The sequence below is a fragment of the Equus quagga genome, chromosome 1 (assembly GCF_021613505.1).
Source record: "Equus quagga isolate Etosha38 chromosome 1, UCLA_HA_Equagga_1.0, whole genome shotgun sequence".
NCBI lineage: Eukaryota > Metazoa > Chordata > Mammalia > Perissodactyla > Equidae > Equus > Equus quagga.
In genome coordinates this window covers 82437429-82458032 of record NC_060267.1, presented here as the reverse complement: position 1 = coordinate 82458032, position 20604 = coordinate 82437429, and the positions used below count along the sequence as shown (strand labels likewise).

The 20604-nt window shown below is 40.1% G+C and overlaps 1 protein-coding gene across 1 annotated transcript in view; it reads left to right on the top strand.

Annotated features, from left to right (window-relative positions):
* LOC124247479 (complement C5-like) overlaps positions 1–16671 on the top strand; it is a 30978-nt gene extending 14307 nt beyond the window's left edge. Inside the window, exons 6-10 of the mRNA XM_046676838.1 lie at positions 2056–4260; positions 9265–9352; positions 11004–11077; positions 12849–12931; positions 16521–16671. Of these exons, the coding sequence (XP_046532794.1) occupies positions 2056–2204 (149 nt within the window). The 3' untranslated portion in view covers positions 2205–4260; positions 9265–9352; positions 11004–11077; positions 12849–12931; positions 16521–16671. The remainder of the gene's footprint in view (positions 1–2055; positions 4261–9264; positions 9353–11003; positions 11078–12848; positions 12932–16520) is intronic.
* Positions 16672–20604: the final 3933 nt, after the last annotated feature.

Here is a 20604-nt window from a genome sequence, read left to right as displayed (position 1 = left end):
CTGATTTGTTCTATTTCATTTATTTCTGCTTTAATCTTTGTTATTTCCTTCCTTCAGCTAACTTTGGACTTAGTTTGGTCTTCTTTTTCCAGTCCCTTAAGGTGTAAAGTTAGGTTGTTTATTTAAGATCTTTCTTCTTTTTGAAATTAGGTATTTATTGCTATGAACCTCTCTCTTAGCATTGCTTTTACTGCATCCCAAAAGTTTTGGTATGTTGTATTTTCATTTATCTTGAGGTATTTTCTAATTTCCTTTTCTATTTCTTCTCTGACCCAATTGTTCTTCAAGAGTGTGTTCTTTAATTTCCACATATTTGTGAATTTTCCAATTTTCCTTTTGCTGTTGATTTCTAGTTTCATTCCATTGTGGTCAGAAAAGATAATTGGTATGATTTTAATCTTCTTAAATTTGTTAAGACTTATTTTGTGACCTAACATGTAATCTATCCTGGAGAAAAAAATCTGTGTACTTTTGAGAAGAATTTGTATTCTGCTGTTGTTGGGTAGAATTTCTGTATATGTCTGATAGGTCCATTTGGGTTAGAGTGTTGTTCGACTGCTCTGTTTCCTTATTGATTTTCTGCCTGGATGTTCTATCCATTACTGAAAGTGTGCTGTTGAAGTCTCCTACTATTATTGTATTGCTGTCTTTTCTCCTTTCAGTTCTGTCAATATTTGCTTTATATATTTAGATGCTCTGATGTTAGGTGCATATATAATTGTTATATGTTCCTGTTGGATTGACCCTTTTTTCATTGTATAATGTCTTTCTTTGTCTCTTGTGACAATTTTGACTTAAAGTCTATTTTGTCTGATACAAATATAGCCACCCCTGCTCTCTTTTGATTACCATTTGCACGGAATATCTTTTTCCATTCCTTCACTCCTACAGCACAATTCTGATAAGCTTGTCAGCACTCTGCGTAAAACCCTTTGTCAGCTTCCAATTACCTCTTCAGGATAGAATCTATCTTAGGTGAGATTAAACTGCTCCAAGATCATCTCCTTTCTTGTGTTCCTTCCTTCCTTCTTCAAAGGCCCTGTGCTCAAACCTCACTTGTCTCCTTGGGGCTCCTGAGAGGGACCCTTGTTCTATCACACCTCTGCCTGGAGTGCCTTCCTCCTCCGATTTGCTATAAAAGCTCAAGCTTCACCTTCTCCGCTAACCCCTACTCCCAAGCTGGCCTTGGAGAACTGACCTCTCCTCTTGTATTAGTGCTCTCCTCTTGTATTAGGGCTGCCATAACAGAGTGGGTGGCCTAAGCAACAAACATTTATTTCCTCAGTTTTGGAGGCTGGAAGTCCAAGATTAAGGTGTCAGTGGGGTTGGTGTTTTCTAAGGCTTCTCTCCCTGGCTTTTTATGGCCACTTTTTCCCTGTGTCTACATAGGGTCTTTCCTCTGTTTGCGTCTGTGTTCTAATCTCTTCTTATAAGGACACCAGTCATATTGGATTAGGACCCATCCAATGACCTGCTTTAACTTCAATTATGTCTTTAAAAACACTATCTCCAATACGGTCACCTTCTGAGGTATGGGGTGGGGGAGGGTGGTTAGGACTTCAATATGCAAATTTGTTTAGGGATACAATTCAGCCCCTAACTGTTCCCTTGTACTCAGTATGGCATTATAATATCAATAGAATGAACTCCCATTCCACGTCTTTAGATTTTTGAGATATCCCTTGATCCTGGGGACTGGATTTTACTGATCTTTCTATTCTCTAACGGAAGAGAGGAGGCACTCACTAAATATATTTTAAAGAGATGAACAAACCACCTTTAAAATGTATGCATTCATTGCTTTTTCTCTTATCCTATTTGAGCTTCTTGAGGTAATACTCTTCAAAGAGCAAATAATGATACCACTACCAAGAAACATGCTCACTCTACTCGCGTACATCCCTGTACTAAGGGCATGTAGAGATCAGAATTGCTGTAGGAAATAGAACATGATCTCTGATAAAATGTGCCCAGTCCAATTCTGTGAATTGATCATTTAGATAATTTGATGGAAGCATTTATTCTAAGGGATATTCTCTGTTTTTCTTTTTTTAGCAGATGGATCATTTAAGAAAATTCTCAGGTCCAGAAGAGACTTGAAAGAGGAAATAGAAAATCCAGGTGCTCCAATGTCTTCTGTTGTTTTCAGAAGTTATGATGGAATCGCCCAGGGTCTGCTACATTTTGTCATTCTAGGTGGTTGATGTAGAGCAGGTGAAAAAGATCGGTGGGCACTTCCAGCTTCTATTTTCCATAGGGGGAAGGCAAACTGGGTAAATTAACCTCCATTTATTTATCACAGTCTTAACCTAAAGGAAACAGGTCACCATCATGTTCATTCTCTGTAGTTATAATGGAGTCAGTTTTTAATTGTCTCAGATTTTACTCTCTGTCAGGGTAGCTGGTATAGCAGTTAAATGTATGACTTCCATTAAATTCTCACAAAAGCTAGGTCTGATGAACTTTAGGATGAAATAATCATAGCTAAGCCTAATTAAGCACTTACTATGTGCCAGGCATTGTGGAAGCCTCATAATCAGATTTTCTCATTGAACGTTCATGCCAATCACATGCGGTAGGTACTCTTATTACCCCCATTTTCCAGATGAAGACATCAAGACACAGAGAAATTAATCATAATTAACACGCCCAATGTCATGGAGCAGTGAAAGGCACAGGCAGAATTCAAACCCAAGTCAGACTGATAGCAGAGCCCACTGCACTGGTGACCACTATGTTCTACTGAGCGCTACTCCTTTTCTTTGGTGCATTGATATTTAGGACTTGTCCAGATTATTTGGAAGATGGGTCTGAAAGAACCAGTTTTTATATACCACTTAGATTTCAGGTACACTGTCAATAACATTAATTACTGGAGGAGTTACAGATACTATGCTTTAATGCTAATGATGATGACATCAATAAAGTTTTCCCATTACAGTATGTACTTGTCAAAATAGCATCTTTAGAAGACATCACATAAAGAACAATGTTTTTAGAATCAGAGAGTGGGCTTGACTCTTGGCTTACTATTTATAGCTATGTGACCTTAGCTAAGTTACTTAATCTCCTGGAGCCTCAGTTTCTTCTTCTGCAAAATGGAGACAATTTCTGCCTTGCAGAGTTAGTAGAATTAAATGAGAGAATGCAGGAAAAGCACTTAGCTCAGGAGGAACTCAATAACAGTAACTCGCAATGCTCTATTCTTTTTAAAGCCCCCTTACCAAAGCCATGTTCTGACCTAGGCTAGACAGAAATTACAATCATTTATTGATGGCAAAGTGAGTTTCTGCAAGTCCAAATGACTGGGTGAGATGGGGCTGCCACAAGTGTCAGAGCTTCCATTCTGTGGTCCAGAGGCCTTTCACCTGATAATACTGCCTCTTGGCTCCAGCCCTGGCTCTGCCCCTTAACAGCTGTGGCCACATGGACAAGTCTCTTCCCCTCTTTGCATCACCCTTTCCTCATCTCTACGTGACAGAGAAGGACATGATCAATTCTAAAGTCCCATTCAGCGGTTTTTGAGAAAACAAGAGGACAACCTAAGTGAACACTCTTGATCTTCTGTACACCCATGCAGGCTTTATACTGACTGCAGCCTGACTGTCTCAGCCAAGTGAGTGTCCAGTGGGGAGTGACTATATGAGGGTTTTGAAACCAATCATATCCCATGAACACATGATCTGAATAAAAAAATCCCAGGGATGTTTACCAGAGAAAGGCTAAGACTTAGGCGGTCATGATGATTATCTTCAAATATTCAAGGAACTTGTGATTACGTGAGTTTTTCTGCACAAGAGGAATACCAACAAGGGGGCTGGTAATAGGAGTTAGATTTTGGTTTAGAAGATGTCAGGAAGAATTTTCCAGCGATTAGAGCTCTCTGAAGTGGAACAGGCTGCCTAGGGAGGAAACAATTTCCCATTCTGGAGCTGTTGCAGCAGGGGCTGGTTGACCAATGGTACGAGATGGGGTGTGGGCAGGGGGCACCCGGGAAGAAGTTGGACCACGGCCTCTTAGTCCAGCCTCAAGATGTGGAATCTGTCCCTGGCTAAGAAGGTGGTATCATCATCTCAGCCTCCAATTTCAAACATCCCCGGATGTGGAAGTGCTGTTACTATGGAGCCTAGCAAAAGGAGGAAAGAGCTGCACGGATTACCATTGGCCCGATTTGTTCCACAGCTTTCTCTCAGTGTTGTAACCTGGCAAATCACCTGTGGAATGAGACTTTTCACATCTCTGTAATCGTGGGAAGGCAAGGTACATGTAAAAACTCCTACTCCATAGGCAGTGCAGTAGGAGGGTGCCAGGCAGAGTTCGTGCTGCCATGGGAAGAAGTACTTCCAAAATAGGCTTAATGTAGAAAAAATGAAGTATAAACTCTTGCAGTTAACTCGAAAAAGCAGAGCAGGCAGTGGCAGTAATATTAACTTGGACACCACTAGTCCCAGCTTTACCACCAACTCACTGTGTAGCAGCTATGGTCATTATTTATCCTCTAAGAGCTAATTTGTAAAATGAAAATACTTGACTAAATGAATCTGTGATATGCATTCTGTGCATGTGTCACTGGCCCCGAGTGATACTTAGAATCTGGCGAAAGAAAATAGTATAGCTTGAAGAACCAAAATATTATTCTTGATTCTGCCACAAAGCATAGCCAACAAGAAATATTAGAAGTAGAAGGAATTCCAATAATCATATATAGAAAAGAATTTCCTTTAGTTCAGTTTCATATGGTTTGTGTGGACAATACTGATGAATGCAATTTATTAAAATTTTGTTTAATGACCTACTTTTCAACCTATTTTCTTTGGTTTCATTTGAATTCTAGTTAACTGTATGATTGTGGAGATCACACAAGTCAGGGCAGAGAACAACTAAGAAAAATATTGCAATTTTAATTTAACATTGTACTTTAAAAAGTCAATGACTTTTTTTTTTTTTTTAAAGATTTTTATTTTTTCCTTTTTCTCCCCAAAGCCCCCCGGTACATAGTTGTGTATTCTTCGTTGTGGGTTCCTCTAGTTGTGGCATGTGGGACGCTGCCTCAGCGTGGTCTGACGAGCAGTGCCATGTCCGCGCCCAGGATTCGAACCAACGAAACACTGGGCCGCCTGCAGCGGAGCGCGCGAACTTAACCACTCGGCCACGGGGCCAGCCCCGAGTCAATGACTTTTTAAAACTTATTTTTAAACTCTTTTATTTTTAAAATTTTTCCAGTATTATTGATATATAATTGACTTATAGCATTGTACAAGTTTAAGGTGTACAGTATATTTGACTTATTTATATATTGTGAAATGGTTACTATAATAAGTTTAACGTCCATCACCTCCGTAGTTGCAAACATTCTGCTTGTTAAATAACTTTTTATTTAAAGGCGCAGTGGTTAAAAGTTCGCACATTCTGCTTCAGCGGCCCAGGGTTCCCGAGTTTGGATCCTGGGTGTGGACCTACTCACTGCTTGTCAAGCCATGCTGTGGCAGGCATCCCACATATAAAGTGGAGGAATATGGGCATGGATGTTAGCTCAGGGCCAGTCTTCCTCAGTGAAAAGAGGGCTAATCCTCCTAAAAAAAATATATATATATATATATATAAGTAATATAATCTACAGGCTTAAAAAAAAGCCAAACAATAAAATTTAGAGGAAAAGAAATAAAAAATTTAAGAATAAACATTAAAAAATTCTCTGTCAGTTCTCTTACACTCCCCCTGCCCCAGAGGGTTAACTACTGTGAACAGATTTCTACATAAATGGGATCATGCTACATAAATGGGATCCATATACTTCTGTAATGTACTTTTTCTTTTTTTCGTGAGGAAGATTTTCTCTGAGATAACATCTGTGCCAGTCTTCCCCTCTTTTGTATGTGGGTCACTGCCACAGCATGGCTTGACAAGTGATGTAGGTCCATGCCCCAGGTTCCGAACCTGTGAACCCAGGCTGCCAAAGCAGAGCTCACCAAACCCAACAACTACACCATGGGCCCCTGCAATGTGCCGTTTTTTAATGTTAGCAGAATATCACAAACTTATTTCCATGTCAGTACAGAGAAAGCTGTCTCATTCTTTTTAATGATTATCCAGTATTTGATGATATTGATATGCCTTAATTTATTTAACCATTCATACACTAATGGGTCTATTAATTTCCTGTGGCTGCCATAACAAATTGCCACAAACTTGGTGTCTTAAAACAACAGAAATTCATTCTCTCACAGTTCTGGAGGTCAGAAGTTCAGAATCAAGGTGTCAGCAGGACCACTCTCCCTCCAAAGGCTTTATGGAAGAATACTTCCTTGTCTCTTTGAACTTCTGATGGCTCCTGATATTCCTCATCTTATAGATGCATCAGTCCAGTCTCTTCCTGTGTCTTCACATGGCTGTCTCACTTGTGTTTCTGTGTCTTCTCCTTCTCTTTCTCTTATAAGGACACCTTAGACCTTATATGTAATAAGGACACCTTATAAAGATTTAGGGCCCACCCTAATCCAGGATGATCACATTTCTCAATCCATAACTTAATTATGTCTGCAAAGACCTTATTCCCAAATAAGATCACATTCACAGGTACCAGGAGCTAAGATTTGGACATATCTTTTGGGGGCCATTGTTCAACTACCTACAATGGGTATTTAAGTTCTCCACAGATTTTCAACTATTAGAAACAGTCTTGCAAAGGAAAATATCATTTTGCATCTCTCTTTGTGCATATATGTATTTTTTTCCTATAAGATAGATGGTATTGTCATAGATAGGATTGCTGAATCAAAGTGTAGGCACATCTACAAATTTGATGTATACTTGAAAATTGCCCTCTGAAAAGATGGTACCAATTTCCACTCCAACTAATTGTATTTAAGGCCTACTCCTTAACCCCCTTGCCAAAATGGGATATTATTCATCTATATTTTTTGCCAATCTGATAAATCAAAAGTGATATCTCATTTTATTTAGCAACTTGATTCCATGTAATTTGACAATCATTACATGTGTCTACATATGTTTGTTGTTCAGTGATATTCCTCCCATGAATTAACCTTTTATACCTTTGTCAATTTTGGGTTTGGCTTGTGTATCTTTTGCTTATCATTGTATAGGCATTGTACACCATGGAAACCAATCCTTGTCGGTTATATAAGTTGCAAATATATAACACACGCACACACATGTAAAATATGATCAGTATGTTGCAAGCGTTTTCTCGCAATCCATTGGTCTTTTAACCTTTGTTTATGGCATTAGGAGTATTTAATATTTAGGTGGCCACATCTGCCTAGACCTGCTGGGGTTGGTGTCTTGATTTGAAAAGCTTTCCTCACCCCAAGGTTACAAAAATATTTCCCTATATGTATTGTTGTTAATTTGTATCCTCTTTTCTTCTGCATCAGACTTGCCAGAGTTTGTTGTATCCTGTTTTCAAAGAAACAGCTTTTAGTTTTGTTGATCACATCTATAATTGTTTTCCTTTTTTTTAAAGATTTTATTTATTTTTTCCTTTTTCTCCCCAAAGCCCCTGGGTACAGAGTTGTATATTCTTAGTTGTGGGTCCTTCTAGTTGTGGCATGTGGGACACCGCCTCAGCGTGGTTTGATGAGCAGTGCCATGTCCGCACCCAGGACTCGAACTGACGAAACACTGGGCCGCCTGCAGCAGAGTGCGCGAACTTAACCAATCGGCCATGGGGCCAGCCTCTTATAATTGTTTTCTATTTTATTGTGTTTTCCCTAATAGTCCATCAATCTCTTCCTTCTACTTTTTTTGTTTTTTTGTTCTTCTTTTTCTAACTTTTTAAAGTTTATTACGTTTATTTTCAATATTAAATTGTTGATTAAGATGTCTCCTTATATTTCTTAGAGTTTTTTGCTGTATATATTGCAAAGCTATGTTCTAAGTGCATAATGTTTATGACTCTCTCTTCTCTTTAGTAGGTTGTAATTTTATGCACATAAAATATTCCTCTTTACTTCATTTAAGTGTTTTGAGTTCTATTTTATCAGAAGTCATTATTTAACTACTAGCTTACTTTTTGTCAGTATTTGGTTAGTATATGATTTTCTATTCCTGTATTTTCAACTTTCCTATATCGTTTGGTGGTAGTGTATACCTTTTTTTTTTCTTTTTTGAGGAAGACTAGCCCTGAGCTAACATCTGCCACCAACCTTCCTCTTTTTGCTGAGTAAGATTGGCCCTGAGCCAACATCCATGCCCATCCTCCTCCACTTTGTATGTGGGACGCCTGCCACAGCATGGCTTGCTAAGTGACAAGTAGGTCCATCCCTGGGATCTGAACTGGTGAACTCTGGGCTGCCAAACTGGAACGTGCAAACTTAACCACTGCACCACTAGGCTGGCCCCAGTGTATACCTTTTAAATCCATTTCTAGACGAGTTTTTTTGTTCTTTACCTGTTTTGAGAACATCTAACTTTTAATGAGATATTTTAAGCCCATTCAAGTTTGTTGAGTTGTACTTATTCCCGTTCTGTTATGTTTTCTATTGAATGTGGTTTCTTGTTGCTTTGTATCCTTTCTTGCCTTTTTGATTTGCTTTGGTACATCCTTCTTTACCTTTTTGTTAAAAATTTACACTACTTTTCGTTATTAAACTAATACTGTATAGGAGAGTGTGAAGTATAAGGTAAAAATCCTTGACCCCACTCCCCGCCTGCTTTCTAAGATATTGCCATTGTTTACAATTGTTATACCCTTCTAGAAATTTTCTCTGCCTATAGAAACATTTATATCTACATCTCTATCTCTATTTATATGTATTTTGTTTTATACCTGTGGGATATTACCAATCTGCACCTTGGTTTTTATACTTAATATATTTTAGACACTTTAAATCAAGGATTTTGTTTTTCTATTTTGATATCACAAAAATTAAATATTTGACCAAATTCGTTAAAATTTTTGGTTAAAAGTTAAAATCATGCTGGGGCCAGCCCCGTGGCATAGTGGTTAAGTCCGTGCGCTCCACTTCAGCAGCCTGGGGTTTGTTGGTCCGGGTTCTGGGTGTGGACCTACACCCTGCTCATCAGGCCCTGCTGTGGCGGCATCCCACATACAAAACAGAGGAAGACTGGCATAGTTGTTAGCGTGGTGACAATCATCCTCAAGCAAAAAGAGGAAGATTGGCAACAGACGTTAGCTCAGGGCCGATCTTCCTCATCAAAAAAAAGAAGTTAACATCATGCTTTAACATGTAACTTTATTATGTGTTATGTTTACCCTGTGTTTTTGTATTTCTAATTTAGAGGTATCAAAAGTGTACACAATGAGCAGCAATGTACGCAGCATTTTTTTAGAAAACTGGTTGTGGAAAGTATATCATGTTCCTGAAAGGTATTCTAAGACTTTAGCTTTCTTTTCTTTAGGAAATCTGTAAAATATTCAAATATGATAAATAAATGGTCTATCACTCTTCCAAGGGTTTCTTTGATAATTAGCGATAGCACTGACGTGTAGTCAAGGTTAATTTGGCTGGTTGTTGGGTGGATTTTTCCCTCAGTAGCAGGATTAATTGTAGAACTAATGATCTTGGTAGAAGAATGCCGCTTCACTTAACTTGAACTTTTACTGAGCATGTAGTTGGGGTGATAGCTGGGCTTTGTAATTCTATATAATTATTTCAGTCTTTGTAGACAACTGCTTTGTAACAAACTGTCCAACAATGTGTACCATCCATTGAGGCATGTATTTCCAACGCTGTTTATCTAAATAACAAAAGGAGGCAATATTTTTCTCATATAATAAACACACACTGTAAAACACTGATTATCTGTAAGGCTTGGGAAGTGATTGATTTTTGTTCAGTGAACACGACTTACCCCAACAGCCTCCTTTTATCTCCCTGACTCCAGCCTTGTTCAATTCTCTGCTCCAGTTTATTCTCCAAACACAGCTGCTCCCATGATTATATTAAAATCCACGTCCGATCATGTCACTTCCCCACCTAAAACCACTTCTCCACAACCTACCCAGCAAAATCTATGCGGATTAAGACGCTTTCATCCAGGTCTCTTGCCAACAGCTCCAGCTCATCTCCCAGCAGCCCTTGCCACCCTCCCCTGTTGTGCCCTTTCTGTCTCAACGATACCTGCTCTGTGCAGTCTTCATACCTTTCCCTAGAAATCCTCTTTCTTAACCACCCCCCGCAACAAACTCCATTTCACATTTGACAACCCAGCTCAGACATTGGGTTCTCCAAAAGTGGCCCTCCAAGAATTAAGTACTTACTTCTCTGCATTCGCGCTGTATGGTCATGCCCCGCATAACAGCCTTTCAGTGAATGACAGACGGCATACATGATGGTGGTCCCATAAGATTAGTACCATATACCTAGGTATGTGGTAGGCTTTACCATCTAGGTTTGTGTAAGTACACTCCATGATGTTTGCAAAACAAGGAAATCACCTAACGACGCATTTCTCAGAATGCATTACTGCCGTTCAGCGACAGATGACTGTAGTTTGTACATGGATGCTATTGAAGCACTTATTACCTTCCATGATAATTTACTTGTTTATGTATTATGTCTCCTCTTCTGGAGTGAATTCCTTGGAGGCAGACCCTTTGTTATTTATCCCCATACTTAGTCTTAGGACTGTGCCATGCACATAATAGACACTTAGGAAACGTCCACTGAAAAGAAAAATTAACTAATGGACTCTGGTATGGTGAAAACTGCTTTTATTTCAACTGTTTTTGTATACTCTACATTCTTGACCTACACAAATAACAATTTCATTTGGTTCAACATAATAGATGTATAGGCAATTGTTCTGAATACGTACGAGACCCTTGTTATTTTCTGCTCTTTTCTTAACCTCATCCCCACCTGTAGCCACTGATTAACATTTGTTTTCCTGTGATTTTGCCTCAAGAGCCCGTATGGGCTCAGCCTATATGCTGATTATTAGAAGATCATCTTAAGTTGGTTCCAAGTTAATTAAGGCTCACTTGTGTGTGACAGCTGAAATATTTTATTTTCTAGGCATCAGCTGGAGTTGATGCTACCTGATTTTTTAACCACCTGGGAAATTCAAGGTATTGGCATTTCAAGTAAAGGTAAGCAGCTAGTGTGATTTGCTGAATTAAGGAACAGTCTGTTCATTGTAATATGTTTATCGTTTTATTGACTATCATATTTCAGACTCTTATTGTAACCTAGGGTAAAAAAGAAATATCTATGTCTCTGAACATATTTGTTCATTTAATGTTTTTATAAGCCATTACTTTGTGAGTAATGATTTCAAGTTCCCACTTTCCTAAAACTTTTCTGATTTGCTGGGATTTTGAGGTGGAGGATAAAAACAGGATTCATTACTGAGTTCTCTCCCAAATTATGGATAACAGTGCAAATCAGTACTATTTGTAAATTCCTTTTAGGAATATTCATTTGATTTTTTGCAATTTTATATTTTCACCCAGTAAGTGGGTTCCATAATAGTTAATGACCTCTTTGCTACAGTGAAAAATAGGATTGGGACAGACTGTTAAAAAAATCTACGCAACTTTGTAACCAGTGCACTAACAACAACAAAAGAGCAACAATCCTGATAAAGTTCAGAAGATATTAAATTCTAAAAAAAAACATTATAGTAAACACGGTACTTTGTCTTAAGGAAAAAAAAGTAAAGGTAGCTTGACAGAAGGTGGGGTGGAAGGAGGGCTGAGGCGGCTGAGTTATGGGGAAAACGAAATGCACAGACATCTGGGGAAGCTGATGGCCAAATTGAGCCAAGATGAAAATATGTTGGGGTGAATGGGCATCATGTCATAATACTCTAGTTCTCATTTGTTGGCAGCATTCAGCTGAGAAATGTACTTTGTGTTCAGCTGCTATTACATGGCGATAAAAAATTTTAAAGTTCTAGGAAAAAATTGCATATGAATCAGTAGGACACAGTGCTATCATTCCCTTATTTATCAGCCGTTATGAATGCAGTAACATTCAGGCTTATACATCTAGCAGAACAAATTGTACCAAAAAAAAGTTTTGAGTATGTAATTAATATTTTTACTATCATGCCTTAAAAGGAATTACTCTAGGGCTAATGGAAGTTACTCCATGCTCTGCTTTATTTTAAAAGTTCATAAACTGTTGGGGGAAATAGAACACTCTCTGGATATTTGATGATATTAAGGAATTATCATTATTTTTGAGGGTGGAGCTATGTTTTAAAAAAGGAAGTTATTGTCTTTGAGAAATATATACTGAAATATTTACAGATAAAATGATATAATGCTGGAATTTGCTTCAAAATAATCCAGGGAGTGCAGGGAGAGACGGGTACAGAGGAAATAAAATTGACCACGAGTTGATAATGCTGAAGCTGGGTAATGGGTACATAGGGGTTTATTATACCACTCTCTCTACTTTTTGTATAGGTTTGAAATTCCTATAACAAAAAGTTTTTTCTAAGTTTACCAATAATCATGATAATGAATCTTTATTTATGGCCATTATTTGAACGTTCAAGACAAAGATGTTCCCACGGTTCGCTCACATCTTTCAGGCCTTCCCTGCCAGCCTATCTAAAAGAGGACCCATCCCTTGTCATGCTGCCTCCCCCATTACCCTACCTTATCTTCTGTATGGCATGTGTCACTTCCTGATATTTCATCACATATTGGTTTATGTCTCCCTAACTGGAGGAGAGATTTTGCCTGTCTCGTTCACTACTGAATCTGCATTGGCTAGAACACTGGCTGGCCCAGGCTAGACTCTCAAAACATTAATTGATTAAGCAAATAAGCGTCACTAAGTAGAACTTTCAAGAAGAAATACATAAGAAAAAAAAAGCAACTCAATATCATATTTTTCTTTTCCTCAAAGCAAAGAAAATACAAAAAGTTGAGAGAAGATGAGAGCCCCCTGGGGGCCCCCAACCCACTTCTGGGCACTGCCACCTCTTGCAGGTCTGTGTGTTGCTGATGTGCTGCGGTTTGGGTGCAGGTGAACAAAGACCATTTCCTGGTCATAAACAACAATCTTACAAGAGTCAATTAAAAGGGACAGTTTCCAACATCAGAACTCCGGGAACCTTAGTCAGTAGGTAAATATGTGGCGCTGTCATGAATGGCTGAGAAATGTGATGGTAAAACCACTGCACACAATTCACTGCACTTGAATGCAGGTTGAGCTGAGCACTTTGTTCGTCAAGGTCATCTGATCGGGGAGGACTCCGGTCAGGGGGAGAGCGGAAGTGAAAGATTCTTTCAAATTGTATGTAACTAACATTTCACCAGGGAAGCCGAATGGAGGCTTAGGTGAGGATGAGGTCATATTTTTGTTGGGAATGACGGGAGATGTGAGAGGTCTTCCTTAGATAAATCCATAAAAACACAAAGCAGGGGCTGGCCCCATGGCCGAGTGGTTAAGTTCGCGCGCTCTGCTGCAGGCAGCCCAGTGTTTCGTCGGTTTGAATCCTGGGTGCAGACATGGCACTGCTCATCAAGCCATGCTGTGGCGGCATCCTACATGCCACAACTAGAAGGATCCGCAACAAAGAATATACAACTAGGTATGGGGGGCTTTGGGGAGAAAAAGGAAAAAAATAAAATCTTTAAAAAAAAAACGCAAAGCGGACTGGTGGATGCCAGTGGTGAGGGGGGATGTGGAGCAACTGCTTAAGGGGTAAGGGGTTTTGTGGAGCAATGAAAACATTTTGGAATTAGATAAACGTGGTGGGTGCACAACATTGTGGATGTAGTACCACTGAATGGGTCACTTTAAAATGGTTAATTTTATGTTGTGTGAATTTCACCTCAACACAAAAAAGAAAGAAAAGGCTTCTTCTAGCTAACGTTGGGGAGAGGAGTGGAAGGGCGCTCCCCTAAAAATAGGAAGATTGGCAGATAAAATCATCACCAGTCCCACCCTCTCCCACTCTGGACATTTGAGAAGGATCTTGGAGAATGAGTAAGATTTTTACAAGTAGAAGTAATGACTTGAATATTTTATGCTGATAAAACAGCAAGGGTAAGGAGAGGAAAAACCATGGCCAGATTCTAGTGGGCCTGGAGGGATGTGTTCTTTTGAACTTCTAAATTATTTCAGAAACAGAATCAATGAGCTTCCCCAGCCCTACAGTAAGCTCATGGCAGAACTAAAATTAGAACCTTGGTCTTTTCACTTCCAGGGCTGTGTTCTTTTCACTACAAAAAAAATTGGTTTCCGGTGCTCCAGACCAACAAATTAGTCTTAAGTTAAGTGTGCTAAGAGTTGCGGTGTATTAAAAATGAATATGTGATCCAGGAATTAAAATCCCAAATCTCAGTCTGGAATGCTCACATAGTTAACACAAGGTTATCTTTCAGAGCTCCACCCAGAGCCATTTTCTTGGAGAACCTTCCATGAGCCCTAAGCCCAAACTCTGATCGAACTGTTACTTTCCTTCCAATTATTTATGTCAAGTTTATCAATCTGCACTCATAAGCATGCTTATTTAATCAGTGTCGGTTTCTCTCACTAATAATATCTAACATTTACTGAAGACTTACTCAAGGTCCAATTCTGTCCTAAGCTTTTTCCAAGAATTAATTTATCTAATTCTCACCACAACTCTGTGAGGTAGGTATTTTATTTGTTTCCCCTTTACAGATAGAGAAACTGAGGCACAAAGCAGTTAAGTAATTTGCCCAAAGTGAAACAGCGAGTAGCAGAGGCAGGACCCAGCCCAGCAGTCTGATTCCCGAGAGCTCCCCGAGAGCAGCGACTGTCCTTGTGTTTGCTTCCTCGGCACTTGGTACAGTGCCTGCCAAGAGTGGGTGCACGCTGAATATCCCTCAAATAAATGCATCACCTGGATTCGAGCTCAGGAATCACTCATATTGGGCTGTGTGGCCCTGAGCAAGTCACTTGACCTCTCTGAATTCAACATTTATCCTAACTACCGTGTTTAGAGTTGGTAAACACACAGATGAGATCATGGATATGAAAACAATTTGAACAAGAATGAATTTTTTATTAAATGTAAATGTAAGGATGATAGTAGGTATGCCTCATAAATTATATTCTTCTAAATATTTTAATGATCTGAGAGAATCATAGACTTGAGTTCAATTTTAGTAAAAGAAAAACATTTTAAGAGAAGTTAAGATGGAAATGCTTTTTTAATGGCATTATTTGTCCCAGTAAGGCACATTATTTGGTAACTGTTCTTGTTGGCTTGAGTCACTCAGCAGTGATGGTAGCTAGTTGCCTTTCAGACAGCGGCTCCACGCAGCTCTTAAATTCTTCCTTAACTCTTTTGGAATATGCTTAATTTCATTTCCTTCAGGGTTCAGCTTTTCCAAGATTTAGGCATATTATTTATGCTTTCACTGAAGGCCTCAAGTAGAATAAAAACACACAATTAACATTTTTTGGGAATTGATTTCCATTTTAAAAACATTATTTGGGTCTCTCAATTTTGATTTGCTGTCCTAATTATAAACCCATGAAATAAATAGTTACTTAAAAAAAGAAAGAGGTTATGAAACAGCTGAATCGAAAACAGTGAATTGCTCTTATTTATGGTCCCCACATGCCTCCGTTAGAGGTGAGGGCCCTGGAGCAAGCCTACAGTCCAGAGATCCAAACCTAGGCCTCAACTCCAAATTCCGGCACCACAGCCAAACCTTCAGGTGTTCACTCAGCTCCTGGACTCCTTTGAAATACTGTCGCAACTTGAAGTTATGGATTCCCAGTCGTTATATATTAAAAGCAAATAAAAAGAGGGAGTCTTTCAGAGGCAAGTTCGTGGACAGTGTTCATTCAGTCCATATTTATCAGCACTGAATGAGGTGCCAGGCCCTGAGATGGGCGTAAGAAGTAACTGCTGAAACAAGCCACAGGAAAACTCCCAAACACAGACGTGAGCCCGCAACATTATCATCAATATATCAATTTCATCTTTGCTGCAACTGAGGATCATTTTGTAATTAGCAAGATCTGCTTGACCAAACTTGGCCTGACACCCTGATTTCTATCAGCTGGTCTTGGCTACTTGCCCTTGCATTGAGAATCCTCTCGGTGGCCTGCTCATTCCTGGCCACTGACTGCCAGCGAAAGGGTCCTGTGGCTTGAGTACATGCTGGCAGAAGAGTTCACTTTTTTCCCTAAGATCAACGTCTTAAAATGAAATATTTAAATATCTTCCTTATGAATTCTGCCTTCCATTAAGAGAACATACTCTGTATTGCTAAAAATAATAATCTGTGGTAGTTCGACTAGAATTCGTCACGTTTCTAATTGTTCAATTGTCAATATTCATGAATATCAAATGCAAAAGATGAAAACACTGTGTCAGAGACTGCTAATTAACCCAGCATTCTTTCTTTCCTCCTTATTATCAAAGCCTGAGTTTGAGTTGGCCACATTGCTGCCCATTTCCCCTTGAAGTTGGGTACAGCCAAGTCCCAAGTATCCCAAAGAAATATAAATTGTATGGGACTTCAAGAAAGGCTTCTCAACGAGAGTTGATTCAACAGGAAGGGACCCCTTTTTTGCCCTCTCTTTTTACAGTCCTCAACTCAGAAACAATGGCTGAAGCTCCAGCAGCCATCTTGCACTATGAAGTAACACTGAAGATAGAAGCTAGATGCCAGCATGGTGGAACAAAAAGATAATGGTCCCTGCCTCTGATGACATGTAGAGCTGACATTCCAGCCTTGGACTTCTTTTATGTAAGAAAGAAATAAACATATATCTCATTTAAGCAGCAGTTATTTTGGTTGTCTGTTATATACACCAGAATTTAATTCTAATTAATAGGAACTCATTTTTCTTCCCTGGCCCTGCCCAGTTCCTCCATCATAATGCTCATCACAGTTTGGTTTAACTGCTTGTTTGATGATCTGTCTTCGGCACTAGACCCCAAGCTCCTTGAGCATCCTGTCTAGTTCCCTACTGCTGCCCCACCCCCTAGCCCAGTGTCTGACACATTGTACGTGCTCAGTAAACATTTGTTGAATGAATAACTGCAGGAGCACCTAAATCTCAATGCTCTCTCCTCTTTTCTCCTTCAAGTATCATCCCAACTGTCAAACTTCTCTGTCTGATTAAGGATAGCCTTCATCTCTCTCCATCCCTAATGACAACGCAATCATCTCTCCACCTTGTCCCAGCACCTCACCCTGCACCATTCCCATCCCTCTCTACCACATCCTTCATTCCCAAGCCAGGGATGACCAGGATGCACTCCACCAATTTCACAAGGGGACCTGAGGACCTGACTCCTAAAAGGGAGGGCTTAGATGTGAACTTGGGCCTTTTCTCCAAGCACACTGGAAGCTAGATCCAATGTGGTGCCCAGGGCTGAGGTTCCAAGGGCCAGGAGGGGATTCTGAAAGGCAATTCTGCACCTAAACCTTACAGCTTAGGAGCCCCTTAGCCGTGGCCTGAGCTGGGGCTTGGTGCGAGGGGCCCCCTCTCACATGACAAAATTCACCCTCCACCTTGCCCAAATCCCTGTGGTCTCAGGCCCAGGGTCCATCACAGGACCTGGCACAGTAGCTACTCAGGTGGGGAGACCTGCCCAGGCAGTGCAGGGGCTGCCGGAGGTGTCCACATCGAGCTGCTTTGCTTCCTTCCCTGAGAGAGGAGGAGAAAAAAGCCTTTAAGAGCCCCCACCCTCACCCCAGCCAGATCACATCCACCATCATCCACGATTTGATTTTCCTAAGAGAAAAATGCAGAGCTCCCAGAAGTGATTCTACCTGGTCTGGAGGCAAGATGTTATTAAGATGCTGAGTGCACGTGATGTAGATATTGGCATCTCTTTCTCCTTCCTCATATTACATACACCTTGATTCTAATCCTTGAACTTCTGTCTCCTCCCCCGTTTGGTAAATGTAATACCCCAGTCTCTTTGTTTTTGCTTTTCAGGTTTAAAAAAATTGTAGTAAAATATATATATAACAGAATGTTTATCATTTTAACCATTCATAAGTGTACAACTCAGTAGCATTAAATACATTCACAATGTTGTGTAACCATCACCACCATCTATACCCAAAACTTTTTATCATCTGCAACAAAAACTCTGTACCCATTAGACAATGACTCCCCCTCGTGGTCTGTTTCTTGATCAGAGACCCTACCTCCATCGCGGCTGTCCCCTGGCCTCAGCCTTGTAGCTAGCGACTACCTCTTTGCCAGTAGCCCTCCTTAATTTGACCTCCTGCGCGGCCTCCTGAGGAATGCATCCCAGGGTGACCTACCTGTTGTGACATCGTTTTGTCCGATCCCTAAAACTGGCTGTCTCTCTGGTCTTGACCCTTTTTGAAGGTACCCTGTAGACGCTGGCCACCCAAATGAATGTTCCCTAAGCATCTACAGGTTAGGACGTTGTCTCTTACACGCTTGGGAACTGACATCCTTTTAGGTCATAACTCCTGTCAGTCTGTAAGTCTGCTGAAAGTAACTGGGCTGTTCTGTCCTTCTGACAACCATAGCCTTCCCAAGCCTTTCTACCTCCTCATCCTTCTCCTCCCAGACTTTAATCCCTTTACCCCTCCCCACTCTCCTAGTCCTCAGCCCTTTATATCTTCAGGAACTTCTCTAACCATCCTAGAGCTAAGGCCAGCAGTCTGATATTGTCTATTACAGCCTCCTAAAACTCTCTCATCTTCTTGACATTCTTTGATCACTCTGCCAATGCCTTGCCCTGTTTGACTTGCGAAGACTCCAGGCGATGGGATAAGAGACCTGCCTTTGGAGTCAGATATGAGTTCACTCTTGGTTTAGCTATTTCAGAGCTGGCTTTGTGGGTGTGCGACCTGTGCAGTGGCACGTGGCCCAGCACTCAGAAGGGCGCCACACTTAATTTAATGCTTTTTCATTGCTGTTGAAATTATTAATAATGTTATCTTTCAACTTGTGTTTTATAAGCTAAGTCTGGTGGGACAATGGAGCATGCGTGTAAATAGAGACAATATGGGCAATATGACATGTGTCACCATTCCTTGCCGCCCCATTCACATAGAGCATTTACAATACCCTGTGGACACAGAATTCCAGTGAACCCACTATGTGCAGAAGGTTAGTGAGACTCACTGTGAGTACAAAGTAAGTGTGTCATGTCTATGACTGAGCAAGCAGGGATGCTGACAATACCTGGAGGCCACATTTTTCGCTGGAACCAGAACTTGTAATGAGTGTGGGAAGAAGGCAGTGGTGTCTTCAGAAACACAAATGACTGAGGAACCTTATCATATTCTTTCTTGCTCGTGTTACTACTCTGTATTAGCCAACCCCTTACACTAAATACGATGACATATAGACCCTTTCTATAACCCATAGTTCCTCCTCCTTTCAGGCCTTCCTTATCCATCAGTAAGCAAAGGTAGTGAGTGTTGGTAGAATACATACATATCAAGAAGTAAAATTAAAACAGTTGAGTGAGTTTGTGCAGCGTTTCCACTACCCCAATAAGAATGAAATATATATGCATGCATGAGCTATGAAATATGAATTGTGTCATTTTGGTGATTCCACATACAAATTAAATGCTCTCATATTTGCATTTAAAACTGGCATTGCATAATATAAAGATGAATGGAAAAATTCATACCATTAATTTAAAATTGTAATTTTCCTTTATTTAGAATGACGTTATATAGCAAATAAAAAAAAAAAACACCATGGCAAGTTGAGGGAGAGACCACAGAAGAAAGGAAAAGGCTTTATGTTTTAATACCTTTAACACCACTTTTTTCTAGCTTCTTGAACAAGTGGTTCTACATTTTCATCTTGCACTGGGACCCTCAAATTGTACAGGTGGCCCTGGCTACTTCCTTCTGTGTGATTCTGGGCTTTCTTCTTTCCTTCCTTCCTTCCTTTTAACCCTTTCTGGTCATCAGTTTATTTGTCTGTAAAGTACGGTAATGCCAAATCATGCCAACCAACATCAAGTGGCCTCTGCTGCTAGGCAATCACTTTATTCATTTCTTATTTTCTTTCTATCTAACTTCCAGGAAGATCTCCATGAAGCAGTCTCGGGTGGGGGTGGGAGGGCAGACTAAACTTTTGAGAGGTTTGGCAGTGATTTAGGGGAAAAAAAGCACTGAAAGGTTTGTGATATTTGGCTTTCTTTTTGTAGTAACAGAGACTTTTGCATATTTGCAGGCAGAAAGAAAGGAGTTGATAAAGGGAGAGAGGCACTGGCCGTCAGCACCAATTATTCCAGTTGCTTTGGGATGCTGTTAAGTTACCACCAGCAGGTGGCGCTTTTAAGTAGGCCTCTGAGTCGGCTGTTCTTTAAGAACTTAAAAGTACACTTGCAAATTAAACTGCTGATGACCGAGGAGCAAGTGCCCATTAGTGGTGGTAACCAATGCAAGGCGCTTTCACGAGAGTTGCATCTTTAGAGAAACAGCTATTCTAGTGTACAAGTTAATTACTGCTGTGTAATAAATTACCCCCAAATTTAGTGGCTTAAAATAACAACAAACCTTTATTATCTTCACAGTTTTTATGGGCAGGGATTTGAGAATGGCTTAGCTGGGCAATTTTGACTTGGGTTCTCTCATGAGTTTGCAGTAAAGATCTTAGCCAGGCCTGCAGTCACCTAAAGGTGTGACTGGGGCTGGAGGATTTACCTCCATGG